Source organism: Schistosoma haematobium, chromosome 2 (genome assembly GCF_000699445.3).
Source record: "Schistosoma haematobium chromosome 2, whole genome shotgun sequence".
NCBI lineage: Eukaryota > Metazoa > Platyhelminthes > Trematoda > Strigeidida > Schistosomatidae > Schistosoma > Schistosoma haematobium.
The window spans coordinates 34,157,994-34,181,719 of NC_067197.1; the positions used below are offsets into that span (position 1 = coordinate 34,157,994).

A 23,726-nucleotide genomic window follows, 5' to 3' on the forward strand; every position below is an offset into this window, starting at 1 on the left:
CTATTCAATGCGTAATCTGACCAACATACCTCATCAAGTAGTAGCCTGACAATTGAAGTAAGATTGATACTTATTTCATTCATTCCATACAACGCACGATTCATAAGGACTGTTTCGTTATTCAAAGGCTTAGAGTCCAGAATTTCTTCATATGTAGTTTCATGCCAGCCCCTAAAATTCGAAAGAGACAAAATATTCTTTTCAAATTCCATTGCACCTAATAAACCCAATATAGCAGAAAATACTTTGACAACTTTTACACTGTGTTTATACATTAGATTATCCCTACTAGCTTCTTTCTATGCCAGTACCTATGAAGAGTTAACAGAGGTAAGTCGAATTTAAAGGTTAAATTTCCAGGGACTAAATTTCGTCCTTATGCACAATTGTGACTGTTCAAAACGAAGTGTAAGGAGTTGTCAACAACTGCCATAATGTTCAACACGTGACAGAAAATTATGTGATAAAATGAGTAAGTGGGCTAATACTAGGCAGTGAAGTATCTTCTGAAATGAAACCACAAGGAGTACTTGGTTAAGACCCAATAAATGACGATATTTTCCAAAAGCTCATGTAGGAACTAAACATTTCACTAAGAAATGTTCACTATTTAAAATTGAAAAACTGAAAGTTAAATAAACTAAAAAAACATAGGAATTACCTTACATGTGCATCGATTTAGGATGCCACAATTCACAATTACTTGGGGTTTTGTTACCCGGATATTATCATTAGTCCTCCCATCTAGAATGTGCCTCATATCCAAATACCTAGTGAATGAGTCAGTTTGTATTATTTTATCTAAGAGATCTACATGAAGATGCTTCTGTTTACAATCGGGGCTACGGAAATTTCCAAGTACGAACGATAGACTATTCTATTATGAACGGGAACTAATGAGAACTTGACAGTACGACCGATAACGCCTCGACAATTATCCTCAAACGAGGAAACCTAGAAAGAACACATGAGTGAAGATAATGCCTGGCATTTAACGAATTCAAATCTAAATTGGAACAGTGTGATGAATATAACAACAAAACATGACCTTAAGGCAAGAAAGTGAACTTAGAGTGGTAGCAATTTGTTAGAGAACAACAATGATCGTGTAGAAATACAAATTAGAGGAAATTTCGTTGTGGTTACCGTAACATGAGAGAATTCAACATTTACTGACAAAAGCTAGGCAATTCAAGGTATTTCTATCAAGATAAGGAAAGAATGTATATTCAGTTGAGACCGACTCCTAACCAAATGCTGTTTGACCAGAGATTACTATTCTCACACGGACCCAGATAGAGAAGCCTAAAACTCCCGACAAGATCCGGACCAATGTCGTAGTTTTTGGAGTGGCCCGTAGCCTCGTTCGAAACCACTGCTTTACCAGTCAATAGTGTACGAGGTAGGGAATCGCTGGGGACACGTGAACCGTCTCTCAAACAACGCTTATAAAAGTTCACAACCTAAACGATTCTACTAACTTTACTAAGTGTTCTATGTTTATCTCCAGCGTTCCTCAGTTAGCGTCCTACTATATACAAACAACTATCGGAAACGTATGTATCTTCTACATGTAAATCTAACTTTTTCCACTAGCCATTATCATAAGTACTTAGTAACCTGCTGATAAGTATCGTAAGTACAACTAATGAAGTCTGTTGTGCAGTATGATACATGGTTTGGAAACCGAAAGTTTCAACACATAGCTTGGAGTGGAGTTTTAAAAGACAGCGGACAACATCTTGTAGGCTCGAATCCTTACCATGTGGAGGAAAATTATGATGAAAATGAAGAGTTGGTGAGTAAAAGAGGATCCGAAAAATAGAAAAGGGGATTGACGTTAACCGGGATGAAGTCGAATGTCGGTAATTTACAATCCCCCGCTGCTCACACCCATCTCAATGAGAAACACAACCACTACTTATGACCATGTCGACCTTGAGTTTGCACGAGGAAACGTCGTAAAGCCGGTCACATGGAATCTTCGGCGTTTCGAGTTTGGAGCATTAGCGCCGTTTTTTGAAAAATTTATGGTGCTGAAAATCTGTGCAGCACATGGTGTGCCATTTTAGGACCCACTTTTTTAACTTTCATGATCCAGTAGGTTATGCTCAACTTACTGGATGACACAAATGTGGGTTGGTCCGAATTGGCATGCCAGATTGTAACAACGAAATGAAATAAACAAAACAAATGTTGGAGGAAGAGAAGCAAGGCAATAGTACTGGCTATGAGGACTGAAGATTGAGAGAATAAGAATGCATCATCTCTGTGAATGCTGGATATGAAATCGTTAGTCAATTTTAAACAATACAAAACCTGGCGCGTACGTAAATAGGTTCGAGTTCCCATGCGTTATCCGTACAACAAGGTGAAAATATCAGAATAAGTTCCAGAGCAGAAGTATACTCGCTATTTGTATAGCAGACAGAGATCTCTCCTAGCCCACAAATGATGCAAGTTAGCAAAAGCCAACCAGGCTTTCTGAATCCAAGCCGATATTTCTTCATAACAACCCATCGGAGTTGATAAAACTCCCAAGATGAGCATAGTGATTGAAAAGCTCTACTACTTCCCTTCCCATCATTAGCTCGTGTTGATGCAGAACTGTCCTGAAGCAATATTTTGTATTTGGAGAGAGAACCTAATATTATACTTGTAATGATTCTTAAGGAGATCAGAAGACTTAGCATTTAGTGTCATCACGAAAAGGAACGATGTCACCTACAAGTTAATTAGTCAATTTCATGATAAGAGATCAACCTTTGAGAAGTTAGATGAGTGTTACCTCAAAAAATGTCTACAACAAATTTAAATAGAAATAGACAAGATGTGAGATTTGTTGCTCAGTGTCTAATCGCTATTAATCGACTCCATTAGCATCTAAGAATGAGAGGTGAGAAGTTTTTCTATTAATATGTCTCCACAAGTTAGTCATGAATGGGCTAGAGCGCTGAGATAATATAAAAAGGGCATGACATAAGACCTGTAATCAGTCGGTTATATACATCGTCTTGCTTGTATTAGCATAATTCAAAGTTAATGTCTTCTTGACGTAAAAACGTTCTAAAAATTCGTCCAGTTACATTCCTATCTAAGTACAATTCAACGATTAAATCACCGAATTAACTCTATCTAACTTCCCAAATACATATTAGGAACCTGCATAATAAAACTAAGCTGTGGATTGTTTGTTTGACCAATCAGATAAGTAATAATAAACACCATAAGTCTGCCAATTCATTCGGAAGAATGACTAACCACAGAATTTTAAAAATACCCTAAAATAACCGATTGAATTAGTGTAAGTCAAAACGTAAAATAACAAGAAACGCCATATATTACCTAAAAATTAAAATGTAGACGTAAAGAGAATTACGCCTGACAAAGCAGTCTTCCCATTTATTAACACTAACTGGCTTTCAAGTTACTAAATATTTTAGCTTAAATAAACGTACTCAGGCAATTAAAGATTCAGATCCGATAGATGAAATTCGAAATCCTGAACAGAAGAAAAATGAAGTTTAGGGAATTTTGACATATCATGTCATCAGGCAACTAATAAACGTCGAAATTGAAATTCATCAATTAACCGAGAAAATTGTAGTCAACAGTAAAATCATGACTCGTGTTAAAAGAAACAATTACAAAAAATATGAAAACCATGACAAAACAAATGCCGACAACTGTTCACTTATTTGAAGATTCGAACGCCTCGATTACTTTTGAAACCTCGTTTGATGTCTAGCAAGACAAAAAAGACTGGTAAGTAAACCACCTAGCCCAAAGAATGAGGTTTCACCATCTCACTGTTATTCGTGCCAAATGAAACAGGGTGTAGACCAACGAACTATTCGAAGGAAAAGCGCTTTAACAACTAAACGTCTGGTCATTGGGGTGAATAGATAATACAAATCGGTAAGCCATACATAAGTTATACGAAACGAACGTGAGATAACGTTAGAATTAACTTTACCTAATGAGCTCGAAATGGTGAGTCTCGCCATTCCATACGTACTTTAAACATTTGTGAATGAAATAACACATCATCCTACCATCCTAAAAAAAGGATTATTATAAATTTTTACTAACGTTCTCAAGGCTCATCATTCGTGACTTCATGAATGACACAGGCTTACGGACGTAAGACCTCCTGGTATAACTGTTAGAATGAGTCAGAACACACAAGTTTTTCTTACTTCACTCCTTCAATAACGTCAACGATCACATCATGTATGTAGTAAACACCGTAAATATCCTACAAGAGAAATTTAACCACGTCTCATATCTTAAGTCCCAGGATCGTGCATCCTTAAGGACTGAAGATAATTACCTGAACGAGAATCTTCTCAGCCTCCATCAAAGCACACTTATTATACATACACATCAGCATCCAGTGAGGAAACCAGTGAAAAACTAGTCTCAACAGTCCGCATGTTAGAACGAACCCAGTGTACACAAAAGTGGTCCTCAAGTGGGAGAAAGAATAACCCGTAATATCCTTGACGTAAGAACATTGAAGGATATGTACACCTACCACCAAAATATCGTCAAGTTCGTCAATTTTTTGACGTTTACCACCCTGGACCCAGTTTTCCACCTTTTTTTCGCCTGGCATAAGCATCCAAAAGTTGATTCAGACGACTTTTATTGATTTTATGCTAAGAAACCATGAGGTTCGAAGAGTACCAAGTGCGAAATAGCCGCGAGAACAGACTCATGTGATAATCCCAACGTTGCGCACTAATACAAACCATAAGCACCAGAAGCGTCCAATATACAGTTGCCTGAAGTTCAATTCCATCTAGTTTCAACATACGTGTTCATGAAAGCTTTTTAGATATCTAATATACTTTCAAACTCAAATTGATCATAAAAGTTGTGAATAATGCTAACAATACACTTTCCAAGACAATGAAGCTAACCGATTTGGGAAGTAAACGGAAAGAGCAACAACATAGAATTGAATGAGATAACATACATTCATTTCACTCCATTGGGTACTCATCATTTTATTACGATGAAGCCTAATAAATGGGTAAATACGATCCATCGTATCACTAGGCAGTTATGAGAATAGGTATATGAAATTACCATTTAGATTTAGATTCAGATTTGTGTAGTAAGAACAGAAGGTCTACAGCCTATACTATTTCATTTCTATTGTGCTTCTGTGGGTGCATAGTACTCTATTAAATGGCTCAATTGGAGGTGCGGACATCACCGCTTCATGAAACAAGTTCCAAGAATTGACGACTCGTTGTGAAAACCTGTATTCCATGGGTATCTTATTCGTTCTTGACTTTCCTACTCGTCTTCGATGTCCTCTGAGATGTCCCGCTCTAGTGAGAAGAAAAAGAGCGGATATATCAGGTTCAAAATCGTTTCTTAGTACTCTATACACCAAAATCAGACCACCTATTAATCTGAGATAGAACGGAGTACAGGGGTCTAGTTTCTCAAGCCGCTCTTTGTATACTAAACCACAGAGTTCCTGAATAGTATGCCTAGCTGCCCCTCTGTACTTTTCCCAGGATATTCGAGTCACCTTTTAAACAGGAGCTTGCGGCCCGAACTCAGCCTTCAAGCTTACCCCTCACTAAGTTTGTGTATACTGCATTGAACACAGTAGTATCTAAGTTGGTGAATGTTCATTTTAAAGCTCATACATTTTCAAACACCTAAGCTGCAAACCCCCGTTAGTGGGCCATGATCATAAGATCATGACTCACCATCACCCCAAGATTCTTGTGAGACAAAACCACGGGTACAGGCACTTCCACTATGTTGTACCTGTTTACATTTGTATCCCCAAAGTGCATCTACATGCACTTTGTCATGTTGATAGACATCAGTCACTCTTTAGACCGGCTAATCGGAACACGTAAATTTATCTGAAGTGTGAATGCACCCGCGTCTCATGTTGTTTCTCGTCAGATTTTTACATCATCAGCATATAGTAACATTGAGGACTCAACTATTCTTGGGGCTGCAATATGTTGTGCAATTTGTCTCAGGATTTTGGGGCGTGGTTCATCCATTCTTGCTGAAAGTTCCGTGCCTAAGGTGCTAAGAGCCTTGAGTAAATCGTCTCGATCAGAGTCCATGGTGAGCAGACGGTTTGTTGACACTGTATTTGAGTCTTGTTCTTCGTCTATAAGAGTCACCTTAGTGAAAACTGCACCGGAATAGATTGTCATGGCCTCTGTTTTTTTCTGGTCATCCTCTGTCATTTTAGATACTCATATAATAATTGTGCCTTTACCCAAGCAGCATCTCCGAACTGTTGGAATATAATTGATTTTTTATTTGGATCACTGGCCGATTGAAGGTAGACTATCACTGAAAACGTCAAAGTACTGGACGACCATTTCGTCGAGTTGTGGATTGGTCAAAGTTGGACATTAGCAACAATGAATGCCAGTCTAGAGGCTAAATGCTCGGTCGGATGATCGGTGGACTTAGTTTTGAATTCTTCATGCAGGATTGTGGATGCGCATCGCTGAGGAGCCTCGTAATAATGCAAAACAGCCATCCAGTACATAGATGTTTTCAATGGCGGTCCGAAATTGATCGGTTCATAATCTCAACTAAAAATCAATGCCTTCTACTTATAATATTATTGACGTCGATAATACGGTATTTGAATATGGACCACATATATTAGTAAGGTTGAAATGATATGCTTCACATCATGTAAAGTCGTACATTTTCATCTTGTCTTACTATTAAAATCTGGTCGGCAGAAGCTATTCATCATGATCTCTATTGATTAAACTGACTTAAATTAATCGTTTCAAAAGAATAAGTCGACGAAATGGACTCAAATCATATCACTATTGTCATATGATCTGATTGGTTGTAGAGGACGTAACAGACACAGAATTACTTGGGAAGTGGATACAATGAAAAGGATTCTCCAGATTATCAGACAGTGATACAGTTTGGAATAATTTACGAATAGTTTTTAAAATCCACATGATAACTTGGCACTTTGTAATCGTATATCATTAAGTCCAGTAAATTGAAAGAATGAGTTTAAAGTATTGAAACTCAAAGAAATCAGTCTTCAGTTTACACTTAACTGCCTTTACGAGAGTGGAAACAGGGGAGTGAACAAGATAACATATACATTTATACACAGGAGAAATGTACCGTTGTTGATAGATTGAAAACAAAACGGGATTCGACAGCTGTTGGATGGGGCAGTCAATAACGTACACCCAGTTGGTGCGCATTGACTACCCTCGATGTCAATGAGAATCAGTAAACTGTTAGATATTCATTGATCTGTCTTTGGGATGATTTCGGCAACAATCAGTGGTCATACACCTGTTGAACATTAGGGATCTGAGATCTGACAGCATATATAGACAGGCAAGTGACCAGTACTCAAAGTTCATAATATAAGATGATATTAGGTAACACATAAGTCTAATCGGTAAGCTTGCTTACAATTCGAAAAGCTTCTTCCATCATACAGCCTCTCTTCGACAAGTCAAAGTTAGGGTTTCAGAGTTGTTAAGTCTCAGTAGACCCACCAGCAACGAAAAAAATGCCATAAAACTTGTAGCTGTAAACATATAGCCAAAATCAGTAGCTCTGTAAGTCTTCGACATTTGATGCTGACCACATTAATTTTAATAGACTGACCTATTTGAAGTTGCTCGGTCATGCATCTGCACCAGAACACGAGTAGGAACGAGGTGCTCAACGTCTTGTGCAATCGCTATCCAGTTTAGACCAACCACTTCTCGATATATTGGTAACTTGTCAAATATATCTCCAAACCACCTGACTTTTGATTTCACTAGGTGGGCACGATTCAGTTACAGAAGGCGTTACTGATTAAAGTGTTATCAAACGACAAATACTTGTGCTGTTTTCATTGTGGGTCGATGACATCAGCTACACAAACTCGTAAATTGTAGGTCTGTTCCGTTTTGGAACCTCATATATCATTGCTTTACTGTGATGCTATATATTGTTATTTTTCTGTACTTCTTAATATTTTCCCTCGTTAATTCCTGTGCTTTATATTCGCCATGACAGAACAGACTCCTAACAACCAGTATTCGGTTGGAACGACGGACTGACGAACCAAAATTTATTCGATTAGATCAGACTAGGTTCCTCTGTATAGCTCACAACGCGTTTTTGAGATACTTGTATAATATTACATCAAAACACAAACTCTGTGCTCAATATAAACGGTTCTAATTTAGAAAATAGAACAAATTACATCAAAAGTACAAAATACCTCAAACGGTACAGCCTGTGCTATACAGTCAGAAGTTTCTCTAACGCAAAGTAGCGCACTAAACAATGAGGGAAACGGTTAATACTAAAGGGTTTGATACCTGAGAATAAATACAAATACGCCAACAAGATGGGATCAAATATCTATCTGCAGGGATTGCAGCAATTCTCTCAAGCAGACAGTCAGGAGGTTAACAGTCACAAGCTGAACCACGCCGTGACATTGAGCTTAGTCAAACACGACCTTACTGTCAATGGTCTGGCAACATGCAATAGAAAATTAGGTGACAAAGGATAAGTCTTTAATCAAAATCACATAATAAAGGCCCAAACGAGGAAGACTGAAGAACAAAAAGTGTAGTTAAACGAGAACTGAACAAAGGTTAAAATATATGACAGGGAGAAGGGACAAATGAATGACAATACTGTCCAAAAAGAAGCTGCGGAGGGGTTGCAGAATTATGGTCCACTACGATATTAGTACTGCTCTAATAATAGACCTAATAATAAATTTGTAGATTTGTCATGATATAACTGCCTAATCTATAAGATCTTACGTGGAAGTCACACCATCGACTACACCAACTCACTGTATCGCATCAATTACCAATACATGATGTAGAACAAGGTTAGGCTGGAGAAAGAACAATATATTTAATATGAATAGAAGATATAAGGTGACATTCAGATGGACCACGCCTGCGTGGTCGAGCCATGCCACTCGATCAACTCCAGTCCATCCAATTCATTCCCCGCGCCTTCCCCATTGTTAGGTATTTCCCCGAGTTAAATATTGAATATCTATTTTCTGAGTAGTCTTGTGTTCACAGCTTTGTGGATTGTGTGGCTATTGTCCAATGCCACTACACTACTCTCCCACCAGAATCAACGTGATGTTGGTTCGATACCAAATTGGATGGGATCGTCGCGCTCCGGAGGTTGCCAAGGATAATAAGGATCCTCCGTGTATTAATAAGCTGAAAGATAAATCAAAAAGACGGCAGCATCTGGTCGGGAAATACATGTAATAATCTTAAAATATCTGCTTTCATGATTAACACGCTTAAAATGAAAATTTGGTTGAAGATTATTTGAACTATAAAAAATGGGATTACAATAATAATAATAATAATAATAATAATAATAAAACGATGCGTGTTAATAACTTAACTTATAGGCAGTAATTATTTTGTGTTTAGAAATATTAAAATAATGAATATTGTAGAAATGTTAATATTGGTATTAGTTTTGGTTTAAATTATGAAATCAGATAACGATTATGCCGGTAAGTTGTCCATAAGAGTTGAATTCCAATTGCATCTGTATTAGTAGGCTAACTGAAGGAACAAAAGTATACCGTGGGGAAGAATTCCAACTAGTGTTCCAGTTAGTTTGATACGGTTTATTTAGTTACGGGGAGATTTTCTCAACCTCATTTTTACTTGACCGTGATAGAATTTAGTAATACTACTAATACGCATGAATGGTTATCACAACAAAATTTAAATACGTGAATGATAATTGTATGAATTTTGGACAGATAACTAAGAGCGATTCGTCAAACATGATTGTATTCGTATGAGACATGGCTCAGACTCAATGTTCCGATCTGCCATAGAATATTTATTTATATTTATACCTACCGGTTGATGGTGCATACAAGTTAGTTGCAAGTATGCAGGTTATCATAAGGCGGAATACGATTTAATTGAGATATAGTGGTTATAAGTTATTAGAATCAGTTAGGCCTGTGTCATATTACGAAGTGATGTGGTGCTGCAAGATGTATTTAGCTAAATAAGTTTTTACAAGATGATTAATAGTGAGTGATGCTCATGTGATTATCAGGGAGAACATAAGTTGTAACTAGGGGAGTACACTCCCAACTCATGTCTATGATAATGGCTTGAACCTTAGTCAGTGTTGGGGTAAATTCGACATTAATGTTTTCAGTTTGCAGGAGATTTGCTCGACTGCTTATGCTGATTATTTGCATGCATTATTGTGTCGCTAAACCTCCAATTAGGCTGACAAGGTTTTGAGATATTTACTGAATGAGCAACTGATAGAGAAACATACTGTAATCATCTGTAGTGAATGAAGATAGAAGAAAAACAACACTAGTGATAAGTATAAGTCAATTTGCTGACCGATTTTGTTAATAGTCTCATTAATTTTATCAATCATATTACGTGATTGTCATGACAATGCTTTATGACGATATCCTGAAACTATTATGTTTAACTAGTTATAGTGTTGATTGAGGATTAGCCAGTGGAAAAATAGGTATTTTTGCTTTAGGTGATTCAAAATTATCAGAAATTTGTAATGTTACAGAATCCGAGACACCTAATTATATTATAATTTTCAATTTAGAAATATTCGTTTAGTGGTAATTTTAGTAGGCTACGGAGTTTTGATTTCAAACGTTTGTTTAGTCAACAGCTACCTGGGGATTTAGTTTTATGACTAGTGCCGTTGATAGTACCTAAATTTGTAATCTAATTATCTAAACTATGTCTGCATTTTAGGCTGCTACTATGATAAACCAATCCATAAACCCAAATATGATTAGCAACAACGACTATGATTGGTTTACTGATAAATATTAAAGACGATTCAGATGATTTCTAAATTTAGAAGACATGAAGATATAGTGCAATGCGTGTATGGGTCAGGTTAACATGCAGGTTCTTGACGTATATGACAATTTAAAAATAATGAACATGACCAGGAAAAGTAATTTTAAAGTCAAGACTGCTTATGAAACTTCAGGCAGGAATGTAACGCATTATAAACTTTCCATGAGAAATTCCTGCATTTAGCCTAATGACACTTACAAATATATGGCACAAGCAACTGGAAAACATATACATGTTAAGTACAAAAAAATCGTCCAGTAAAATAGTTAAACTCGCCTGGATTATTTTTGAAAATTAGATTATTCAGTGGACGACATATATAACGCCATTCGTGAGTAGTATTGATCCAAAAGCATCCTGAATAAAACATGTAGTATGGCAATTAATTCCAGGGTGCTTGATGCTGTTGAGGTTTTGCCACTCGCTCGGATCACAACAATCGAATGAATCCAGATAATTGTGTTGTTGTCATTGAACGAACCATCTGAAAATGACCTTATGATTGCAGAAAACTTATAGCTGAAACTCACCGTATGTTTTTGGAGAAGTGTCCCTGTTGTTTGACAATGGAACTCGAGAATATGAAATTAGGCAGGCAGTGGTCGGAAGAAAAGATAATTCAGGATAGTGCAGTTTAAAACAGGATGAGGTGTTATGTGAAGGAAACTGAGAGTTAGATCCAGATACCTATTTAGTCCTTGACTGCATCGCTAGTCAATGCATATTTACGCTATTTACAGGTTATATTTGCTAGAGCTTGATGTTTAAACAAGTCTATGTTGCTGAAGCAGGTAAATGCTATTAAAGCTTGTTAACGAACCATCAAAGCTAATTAGTTGATATAGATGATCAACTTTTGTTATCGATTGAGCTAGTAAGTTATGTGAACTAATAGATATAACATTACGATAATATATGTGACCATTAGTCAAAGGACTATTAGAATACTGGGTTTACAAAAACAAAAACCGATTGAGAAGGTTAAGGTGGAAATAAGGATTAACAACAATAGGTTGCGTTTATTTAGTTGGGCTCACCAATGTAGAATTATGGTCCACTACGATATTAGTACTGCTCTAATAATAGACCTAATCCTAAATTTGTAGATTTGTCATGATATAACTGCCTAATCTATAAGATCTTACGTGGAAGTCACACCATCGACTACACCAACTCACTGTATCGCATCAATTACCAATACATGATGTAGAACAAGGTTAGGCTGGAGAAAGAACAATATATTTAATATGAATAGAAGATATAAGGTGACATTCAGATGGACCACGCCTGCGTGGTCGAGCCATGCCACTCGATCAACTCCAGTCCATCCAATTCATTCCCCGCGCCTTCCCCATTGTTAGGTATTTCCCCGAGTTAAATATTGAATATCTATTTTCTGAGTAGTCTTGTGTTCACAGCTTTGTGGATTGTGTGGCTATTGTCCAATGCCACTACAGGGTTTCCATCGTTTCTTTTTCGTTACATTAGGTACTTAAGATCAAGACCATGACATCACCCTCATTCCAGCTAATGCCATTCTGACGGAAAAGGCTCGAAACCTGGTTATGATACGAAGATGCTGACTTCTATGAGGACGTCTTACACAGTTCCTCGCAGTAGTAAAGGCGCAGGATTGAGTCACTTGTTCCATATCTCAAGGGGGCTGAAAAAGGGAGCAAGTAAAAGAAGGGATGAGAGCAGCCATTGTTCATGAAGGGTTATTTAAGATATGACTACTCAGTCTAATTTTCTTTTATTAGAGTATTTACTAAGCAAGAGCATTCTATAGGTTAAAGAAAATAATTGTGAAAAATGTATGAGCGGATAAACAGCTGACAAACGGAGGTGGTTCAGGAAGAACCTGAGAGTATGGGATTATGTGTAGTTATAAAATATAGTGCTAAAAACAGTATTACGATCCACAATTGGCTATCTCCCTTTTTCTGTCGAAGCTACTAGAGCCTCTTCATCTTTTATCTTATTTTTTCTAGATTTTATAGGGTCTTGAGCAGGCTTCGTATTTTAGTGAATTGTCTAGTTTGCTTGTAATAGGATTACTGAGTAGGAAATGAAACCAATTCAACGTTCTGAACACGATTTAATGAGGTATTTTGTATGACAAATCAGCGTCGATACCTTAAGTTCGTGACATCCCACGAGACCATAAGGAGCCGTAATTAAACAAAATGTTCTGCCCTACAGACATGAGTGGAATGAACTTATCTCTCCACCATCATGTTTGCTGGTCAGTAACGCCACCCTCCCTCCCTTTGTGATGTTAGGCTCACTTACGTTTGTGGTAAGCATGAATACTGCTTTAATCAAAGCCGATAGTTGGAATACACTGTCTCTACTAGTTCCATGTCACAAGCAAATCAGATAGTTAAAGAATCTGTATTATGGTTTATATGTCCATTTCTGAGACATCTTGAATTGCTGGGAGATTGAAAAGACCACAAGTATTTGTATTTTGAAAACACTTTAATCAGCAACGTCTTCTGTAATTGAATCGTTTCCGCCCAATGAAATCAAGAGTCAGGAGGTTTGTATAATTATGGTCTACTATGATATTAGTACTGCTCTAATAATAGACCTAATAATAAATTTTGTAGATTTGTCATGATATAACTGCCTAATCTATAAGATCTTACGTGGAAGTCACACCATCGACTACACCAACTCACTGTATCGCATCAATTACCAATACATGATGTAGAACAAGGTTAGGCTGGAGAAAGAACAATATATTTAATATGAATAGAAGATATAAGGTGACATTCAGATGGACCACGCCTGCGTGGTCGAGCCATGCCACTCGATCAACTCCAGTCCATCCAATTCATTCCCCGCGCCTTCCCCATTGTTAGGTATTTCCCCGAGTTAAATATTGAATATCTATTTTCTGAGTAGTCTTGTGTTCACAGCTTTGTGGATTGTGTGGCTATTGTCCAATGCCACTACAGGGTTTCCATCGTTTCTTTTTCGTTACATTAGGTACTTAAGATCAAGACCATGACATCACCCTCATTCCAGCTAATGCCATTCTGACGGAAAAGGCTCGAAACCTGGTTATGATACGAAGATGCTGACTTCTATGAGGACGTCTTACACAGTTCCTCGCAGTAGTAAAGGCGCAGGATTGAGTCACTTGTTCCATATCTCAAGGGGGCTGAAAAAGGGAGCAAGTAAAAGAAGGGATGAGAGCAGCCATTGTTCATGAAGGGTTATTTAAGATATGACTACTCAGTCTAATTTTCTTTTATTAGAGTATTTACTAAGCAAGAGCATTCTATAGGTTAAAGAAAATAATTGTGAAAAATGTATGAGCGGATAAACAGCTGACAAACGGAGGTGGTTCAGGAAGAACCTGAGAGTATGGGATTATGTGTAGTTATAAAATATAGTGCTAAAAACAGTATTACGATCCACAATTGGCTATCTCCCTTTTTCTGTCGAAGCTACTAGAGCCTTTTCATCTTTTATCTTATTTTTTCTAGATTTTATAGGGTCTTGAGCAGGCTTCGTATTTTAGTGAATTGTCTAGTTTGCTTGTAATAGGATTACTGAGTAGGAAATGAAACCAATTCAACGTTCTGAACACGATTTAATGAGGTATTTTGTATGACAAATCAGCGTCGATACCTTAAGTTCGTGACATCCCACGAGACCATAAGGAGCCGTAATTAAACAAAATGTTCTGCCCTACAGACATGAGTGGAATGAACTTATCTCTCCACCATCATGTTTGCTGGTCAGTAACGCCACCCTCCCTCCCTTTGTGATGTTAGGCTCACTTACGTTTGTGGTAAGCATGAATACTGCTTTAATCAAAGCCGATAGTTGGAATACACTGTCTCTACTAGTTCCATGTCACAAGCAAATCAGATAGTTAAAGAATCTGTATTATGGTTTATATGTCCATTTCTGAGACATCTTGAATTGCTGGGAGATTGAAAAGACCACAAGTATTTGTATTTTGAAAACACTTTAATCAGCAACGTCTTCTGTAATTGAATCGTTTCCGCCCAATGAAATCAAGAGTCAGGAGGTTTGTATAATTATGGTCTACTATGATATTAGTACTGCTCTAATAATAGACCTAATAATAAATTTTGTAGATTTGTCATGATATAACTGCCTAATCTATAAGATCTTACGTGGAAGTCACACCATCGACTACACCAACTCACTGTATCGCATCAATTACCAATACATGATGTAGAACAAGGTTAGGCTGGAGAAAGAACAATATATTTAATATGAATAGAAGATATAAGGTGACATTCAGATGGACCACGCCTGCGTGGTCGAGCCATGCCACTCGATCAACTCCAGTCCATCCAATTCATTCCCCGCGCCTTCCCCATTGTTAGGTATTTCCCCGAGTTAAATATTGAATATCTATTTTCTGAGTAGTCTTGTGTTCACAGCTTTGTGGATTGTGTGGCTATTGTCCAATGCCACTACACTACTCTCCCACCAGAATCAACGTGATGTTGGTTCGATACCAAATTGGATGGGATCGTCGCGCTCCGGAGGTTGCCAAGGATAATAAGGATCCTCCGTGTATTAATAAGCTGAAAGATAAATCAAAAAGACGGCAGCATCTGGTCGGGAAATACATGTAATAATCTTAAAATATCTGCTTTCATGATTAACACGCTTAAAATGAAAATTTGGTTGAAGATTATTTGAACTATAAAAAATGGGATTACAATAATAATAATAATAATAATAATAATAATAATAATAATAATAAAACGATGCGTGTTAATAACTTAACTTATAGGCAGTAATTATTTTGTGTTTAGAAATATTAAAATAATGAATATTGTAGAAATGTTAATATTGGTATTAGTTTTGGTTTAAATTATGAAATCAGATAACGATTATGCCGGTAAGTTGTCCATAAGAGTTGAATTCCAATTGCATCTGTATTAGTAGGCTAACTGAAGGAACAAAAGTATACCGTGGGGAAGAATTCCAACTAGTGTTCCAGTTAGTTTGATACGGTTTATTTAGTTACGGGGAGATTTTCTCAACCTCATTTTTACTTGACCGTGATAGAATTTAGTAATACTACTAATACGCATGAATGGTTATCACAACAAAATTTAAATACGTGAATGATAATTGTATGAATTTTGGACAGATAACTAAGAGCGATTCGTCAAACATGATTGTATTCGTATGAGACATGGCTCAGACTCAATGTTCCGATCTGCCATAGAATATTTATTTATATTTATACCTACCGGTTGATGGTGCATACAAGTTAGTTGCAAGTATGCAGGTTATCATAAGGCGGAATACGATTTAATTGAGATATAGTGGTTATAAGTTATTAGAATCAGTTAGGCCTGTGTCATATTACGAAGTGATGTGGTGCTGCAAGATGTATTTAGCTAAATAAGTTTTTACAAGATGATTAATAGTGAGTGATGCTCATGTGATTATCAGGGAGAACATAAGTTGTAACTAGGGGAGTACACTCCCAACTCATGTCTATGATAATGGCTTGAACCTTAGTCAGTGTTGGGGTAAATTCGACATTAATGTTTTCAGTTTGCAGGAGATTTGCTCGACTGCTTATGCTGATTATTTGCATGCATTATTGTGTCGCTAAACCTCCAATTAGGCTGACAAGGTTTTGAGATATTTACTGAATGAGCAACTGATAGAGAAACATACTGTAATCATCTGTAGTGAATGAAGATAGAAGAAAAACAACACTAGTGATAAGTATAAGTCAATTTGCTGACCGATTTTGTTAATAGTCTCATTAATTTTATCAATCATATTACGTGATTGTCATGACAATGCTTTATGACGATATCCTGAAACTATTATGTTTAACTAGTTATAGTGTTGATTGAGGATTAGCCAGTGGAAAAATAGGTATTTTTGCTTTAGGTGATTCAAAATTATCAGAAATTTGTAATGTTACAGAATCCGAGACACCTAATTATATTATAATTTTCAATTTAGAAATATTCGTTTAGTGGTAATTTTAGTAGGCTACGGAGTTTTGATTTCAAACGTTTGTTTAGTCAACAGCTACCTGGGGATTTAGTTTTATGACTAGTGCCGTTGATAGTACCTAAATTTGTAATCTAATTATCTAAACTATGTCTGCATTTTAGGCTGCTACTATGATAAACCAATCCATAAACCCAAATATGATTAGCAACAACGACTATGATTGGTTTACTGATAAATATTAAAGACGATTCAGATGATTTCTAAATTTAGAAGACATGAAGATATAGTGCAATGCGTGTATGGGTCAGGTTAACATGCAGGTTCTTGACGTATATGACAATTTAAAAATAATGAACATGACCAGGAAAAGTAATTTTAAAGTCAAGACTGCTTATGAAACTTCAGGCAGGAATGTAACGCATTATAAACTTTCCATGAGAAATTCCTGCATTTAGCCTAAAGACACTTACAAATATATGGCACAAGCAACTGGAAAACATATACATGTTAAGTACAAAAAAATCGTCCAGTAAAATAGTTAAACTCGCCTGGATTATTTTTGAAAATTAGATTATTCAGTGGACGACATATATAACGCCATTCGTGAGTAGTATTGATCCAAAAGCATCCTGAATAAAACATGTAGTATGGCAATTAATTCCAGGGTGCTTGATGCTGTTGAGGTTTTTGCCACTCGCTCGGATCACAACAATCGAATGAATCCAGATAATTGTGTTGTTGTCATTGAACGAACCATCTGAAAATGACCTTATGATTGCAGAAAACTTATAGCTGAAACTCACCGTATGTTTTTGGAGAAGTGTCCCTGTTGTTTGACAATGGAACTCGAGAATATGAAATTAGGCAGGCAGTGGTCGGAAGAAAAGATAATTCAGGATAGTGCAGTTTAAAACAGGATGAGGTGTTATGTGAAGGAAACTGAGAGTTAGATCCAGATACCTATTTAGTCCTTGACTGCATCGCTAGTCAATGCATATTTACGCTATTTACAGGTTATATTTGCTAGAGCTTGATGTTTAAACAAGTCTATGTTGCTGAAGCAGGTAAATGCTATTAAAGCTTGTTAACGAACCATCAAAGCTAATTAGTTGATATAGATGATCAACTTTTGTTATCGATTGAGCTATGAACTAATAGATTATTACGATAATATATGTACTATTAGAATACTGGGTTTACAAAAACAAAAACCGCTAAGGATTAACAACAATAGGTTGCTAATAATAGACCTAATAATAAATTTTGTAGATTTGTCATGATATAACTGCCTAATCTATAAGATCTTACGTGGAAGTCACACCATCGACTACACCAACTCACTGTATCGCATCAATTACCAATACATGATGTAGAACAAGGTTAGGCTGGAGAAAGAACAATATATTTAATATGAATAGAAGATATAAGGTGACATTCAGATGGACCACGCCTGCGTGGTCGAGCCATGCCACTCGATCAACTCCAGTCCATCCAATTCATTCCCCGCGCCTTCCCCATTGTTAGGTATTTCCCCGAGTTAAATATTGAATATCTATTTTCTGAGTAGTCTTGTGTTCACAGCTTTGTGGATTGTGTGGCTATTGTCCAATGCCACTACAGGGTTTCCATCGTTTCTTTTTCGTTACATTAGGTACTTAAGATCAAGACCATGACATCACCCTCATTCCAGCTAATGCCATTCTGACGGAAAAGGCTCGAAACCTGGTTATGATACGAAGATGCTGACTTCTATGAGGACGTCTTACACAGTTCCTCGCAGTAGTAAAGGCGCAGGATTGAGTCACTTGTTCCATATCTCAAGGGGGCTGAAAAAGGGAGCAAGTAAAAGAAGGGATGAGAGCAGCCATTGTTCATGAAGGGTTATTTAAGATATGACTACTCAGTCTAATTTTCTTTTATTAGAGTATTTACTAAGCAAGAGCATTCTATAGGTTAAAGAAAATAATTGTGAAAAATGTATGAGCGGATAAACAGCTGACAAACGGAGGTGGTTCAGGAAGAACCTGAGAGTATGGGATTATGTGTAGTTATAAATTATAGTGCTAAAAACAGTATTACGATCCACAATTGGCTATCTCCCTTTTTCTGTCGAAGCTACTAGAGCCTTTTCATCTTTTATCTTATTTTTCTAGATTTTATAGGGTCTTGAGCAGGCTTCGTATTTTAGTGAATTGTCTAGTTTGCTTGTAATAGGATTACTGAGTAGGAAATGAAACCAATTCAACGTTCTGAACACGATTTAATGAGGTATTTTGTATGACAAATCAGCGTCGATACCTTAAGTTCGTGACATCCCACGAGACCATAAGGAGCCGTAATTAAACAAAATGTTCTGCCCTACAGACATGAGTGGAATGAACTTATCTCTCCACCATCATGTTTGCTGGTCAGTAACGCCACCCTCCCTCCCTTTGTGATGTTAGGCTCACTTACGTTTGTGGTAAGCATGAATACTGCTTTAATCAAAGCCGATAGTTGGAATACACTGTCTCTACTAGTTCCATGTCACAAGCAAATCAGATAGTTAAAGAATCTGTATTATGGTTTATATGTCCATTTCTGAGACATCTTGAATTGCTGGGAGATTGAAAAGACCACAAGTATTTGTATTTTGAAAACACTTTAATCAGCAACGTCTTCTGTAATTGAATCGTTTCCGCCCAATGAAATCAAGAGTCAGGAGGTTTGTATAATTATGGTCTACTATGATATTAGTACTGCTCTAATAATAGACCTAATAATAAATTTTGTAGATTTGTCATGATATAACTGCCTAATCTATAAGATCTTACGTGGAAGTCACACCATCGACTACACCAACTCACTGTATCGCATCAATTACCAATACATGATGTAGAACAAGGTTAGGCTGGAGAAAGAACAATATATTTAATATGAATAGAAGATATAAGGTGACATTCAGATGGACCACGCCTGCGTGGTCGAGCCATGCCACTCGATCAACTCCAGTCCATCCAATTCATTCCCCGCGCCTTCCCCATTGTTAGGTATTTCCCCGAGTTAAATATTGAATATCTATTTTCTGAGTAGTCTTGTGTTCACAGCTTTGTGGATTGTGTGGCTATTGTCCAATGCCACTACACTACTCTCCCACCAGAATCAACGTGATGTTGGTTCGATACCAAATTGGATGGGATCGTCGCGCTCCGGAGGTTGCCAAGGATAATAAGGATCCTCCGTGTATTAATAAGCTGAAAGATAAATCAAAAAGACGGCAGCATCTGGTCGGGAAATACATGTAATAATCTTAAAATATCTGCTTTCATGATTAACACGCTTAAAATGAAAATTTGGTTGAAGATTATTTGAACTATAAAAAATGGGATTACAATAATAATAATAATAATAATAATAATAATAATAATAAAACGATGCGTGTTAATAACTTAACTTATAGGCAGTAATTATTTTGTGTTTAGAAATATTAAAATAATGAATATTGTAGAAATGTTAATATTGGTATTAGTTTTGGTTTAAATTATGAAATCAGATAACGATTATGCCGGTAAGTTGTCCATAAGAGTTGAATTCCAATTGCATCTGTATTAGTAGGCTAACTGAAGGAACAAAAGTATACCGTGGGGAAGAATTCCAACTAGTGTTCCAGTTAGTTTGATACGGTTTATTTAGTTACGGGGAGATTTTCTCAACCTCATTTTTACTTGACCGTGATAGAATTTAGTAATACTACTAATACGCATGAATGGTTATCACAACAAAATTTAAATACGTGAATGATAATTGTATGAATTTTGGACAGATAACTAAGAGCGATTCGTCAAACATGATTGTATTCGTATGAGACATGGCTCAGACTCAATGTTCCGATCTGCCATAGAATATTTATTTATATTTATACCTACCGGTTGATGGTGCATACAAGTTAGTTGCAAGTATGCAGTTTATCATAAGGCGGAATACGATTTAATTGAGATATAGTGGTTATAAGTTATTAGAATCAGTTAGGCCTGTGTCATATTACGAAGTGATGTGGTGCTGCAAGATGTATTTAGCTAAATAAGTTTTTACAAGATGATTAATAGTGAGTGATGCTCATGTGATTATCAGGGAGAACATAAGTTGTAACTAGGGGGAGTACACTCCCAACTCATGTCTATGATAATGGCTTGAACCTTAGTCAGTGTTGGGGTAAATTCGACATTAATGTTTTCAGTTTGCAGGAGATTTGCTCGACTGCTTATGCTGATTATTTGCATGCATTATTGTGTCGCTAAACCTCCAATTAGGCTGACAAGGTTTTGAGATATTTACTGAATGAGCAACTGATAGAGAAACATACTGTAATCATCTGTAGTGAATGAAGATAGAAGAAAAACAACACTAGTGATAAGTATAAGTCAATTTGCTGACCGATTTTGTTAATAGTCTCATTAATTTTATCAATCATATTACGTGATTGTCATGACAATGCTTTATGACGATATCCTGAAACTATTATGTTTAACTAGTTATAGTGTTGATTGAGGATTAGCCAGTGGAAAAATAGGTATTTTTGCTTTAGGTGATTCAAAATTATCAGAAATTTGTAATGTTACAGAATCCGAGACACCTAATTATATTATAATTTTCAATTTAGAAATATTCGTTTAGTGGTAATTTTAGTAGGCTACGGAGTTTTGATTTCAAACGTTTGTTTAGTCAACAGCTACCTGGGGATTTAGTTTTATGACTAGTGCCGTTGATAGTACCTAAATTTGTAATCTAATTATCTAAACTATGTCTGCATTTTAGGCTGCTACTATGATAAACCAATCCATAAACCCAAATATGATTAGCAACAACGACTATGATTGGTTTACTGATAAATATTAAAGACGATTCAGATGATTTCTAAATTTAGAAGACATGAAGATATAGTGCAATGCGTGTATGGGTCAGGTTAACATGCAGGTTCTTGACGTATATGACAATTTAAAAATAATGAACATGACCAGGAAAAGTAATTTTAAAGTCAAGACTGCTTATGAAACTTCAGGCAGGAATGTAACGCATTATAAACTTTCCATGAGAAATTCCTGCATTTAGCCTAATGACACTTACAAATATATGGCACAAGCAACTGGAAAACATATACATGTTAAGTACAAAAAAATCGTCCAGTAAAATAGTTAAACTCGCCTGGATTATTTTTGAAAATTAGATTATTCAGTGGACGACATATATAACGCCATTCGTGAGTAGTATTGATCCAAAAGCATCCTGAATAAAACATGTAGTATGGCAATTAATTCCAGGGTGCTTGATGCTGTTGAGGTTTTTGCCACTCGCTCGGATCACAACAATCGAATGAATCCAGATAATTGTGTTGTTGTCATTGAACGAACCATCTGAAAATGACCTTATGATTGCAGAAAACTTATAGCTGAAACTCACCGTATGTTTTTGGAGAAGTGTCCCTGTTGTTTGACAATGGAACTCGAGAATATGAAATTAGGCAGGCAGTGGTCGGAAGAAAAGATAATTCAGGATAGTGCAGTTTAAAACAGGATGAGGTGTTATGTGAAGGAAACTGAGAGTTAGATCCAGATACCTATTTAGTCCTTGACTGCATCGCTAGTCAATGCATATTTACGCTATTTACAGGTTATATTTGCTAGAGCTTGATGTTTAAACAAGTCTATGTTGCTGAAGCAGGTAAATGCTATTAAAGCTTGTTAACGAACCATCAAAGCTAATTAGTTGATATAGATGATCAACTTTTGTTATCGATTGAGCTAGTAAGTTATGTGAACTAATAGATATAACATTACGATAATATATGTGACCATTAGTCAAAGGACTATTAGAATACTGGGTTTACAAAAACAAAAACCGATTGAGAAGGTTAAGGTGGAAATAAGGATTAACAACAATAGGTTGCGTTTATTTAGTTGGGCTCACCAATGTAGAATTATGGTCCACTACGATATTAGTACTGCTCTAATAATAGACCTAATAATAAATTTGTAGATTTGTCATGATATAACTGCCTAATCTATAAGATCTTACGTGGAAGTCACACCATCGACTACACCAACTCACTGTATCGCATCAATTACCAATACATGATGTAGAACAAGGTTAGGCTGGAGAAAGAACAATATATTTAATATGAATAGAAGATATAAGGTGACATTCAGATGGACCACGCCTGCGTGGTCGAGCCATGCCACTCGATCAACTCCAGTCCATCCAATTCATTCCCCGCGCCTTCCCCATTGTTAGGTATTTCCCCGAGTTAAATATTGAATATCTATTTTCTGAGTAGTCTTGTGTTCACAGCTTTGTGGATTGTGTGGCTATTGTCCAATGCCACTACAGGGTTTCCATCGTTTCTTTTTCGTTACATTAGGTACTTAAGATCAAGACCATGACATCACCCTCATTCCAGCTAATGCCATTCTGACGGAAAAGGCTCGAAACCTGGTTATGATACGAAGATGCTGACTTCTATGAGGACGTCTTACACAGTTCCTCGCAGTAGTAAAGGCGCAGGATTGAGTCACTTGTTCCATATCTCAAGGGGGCTGAAAAAGGGAGCAAGTAAAAGAAGGGATGAGAGCAGCCATTGTTCATGAAGGGTTATTTAAGATATGACTACTCAGTCTAATTTTCTTTTATTAGAGTATTTACTAAGCAAGAGCATTCTATAGGTTAAAGAAAATAATTGTGAAAAATGTATGAGCGGATAAACAGCTGACAAACGGAGGTGGTTCAGGAAGAACCTGAGAGTATGGGATTATGTGTAGTTATAAAATATAGTGCTAAAAACAGTATTACGATCCACAATTGGCTATCTCC

General features: G+C 36.5%; 1 protein-coding gene across 2 annotated transcripts in view; it reads right to left on the bottom strand.

Moving 5' to 3' along the window:
• The window catches only part of MS3_00006786 (uncharacterized protein), a 41,016-nt gene extending 36,246 nt beyond the window's left edge, over positions 1-4,770 (bottom strand). Inside the window, exons 1-6 of one of the 2 annotated variants that reach the window (XM_051215015.1) lie at positions 4,538-4,770; positions 4,334-4,501; positions 4,200-4,258; positions 4,093-4,162; positions 3,977-4,059; positions 30-171 (exon numbers count right to left, since the gene is read on the bottom strand). In XM_051215015.1, the coding sequence (XP_051068198.1) occupies positions 30-171; positions 3,977-4,059; positions 4,093-4,162; positions 4,200-4,258; positions 4,334-4,501; positions 4,538-4,624 (609 nt within the window). In that variant the 5' untranslated portion in view covers positions 4,625-4,770. Of the gene's footprint in view, positions 1-29; positions 4,060-4,092; positions 4,163-4,199; positions 4,502-4,537 lie in introns of both variants that reach the window. The other variant, XM_051215016.1, reaches the window with a different exon arrangement.
• Positions 4,771-23,726: the final 18,956 nt, after the last annotated feature.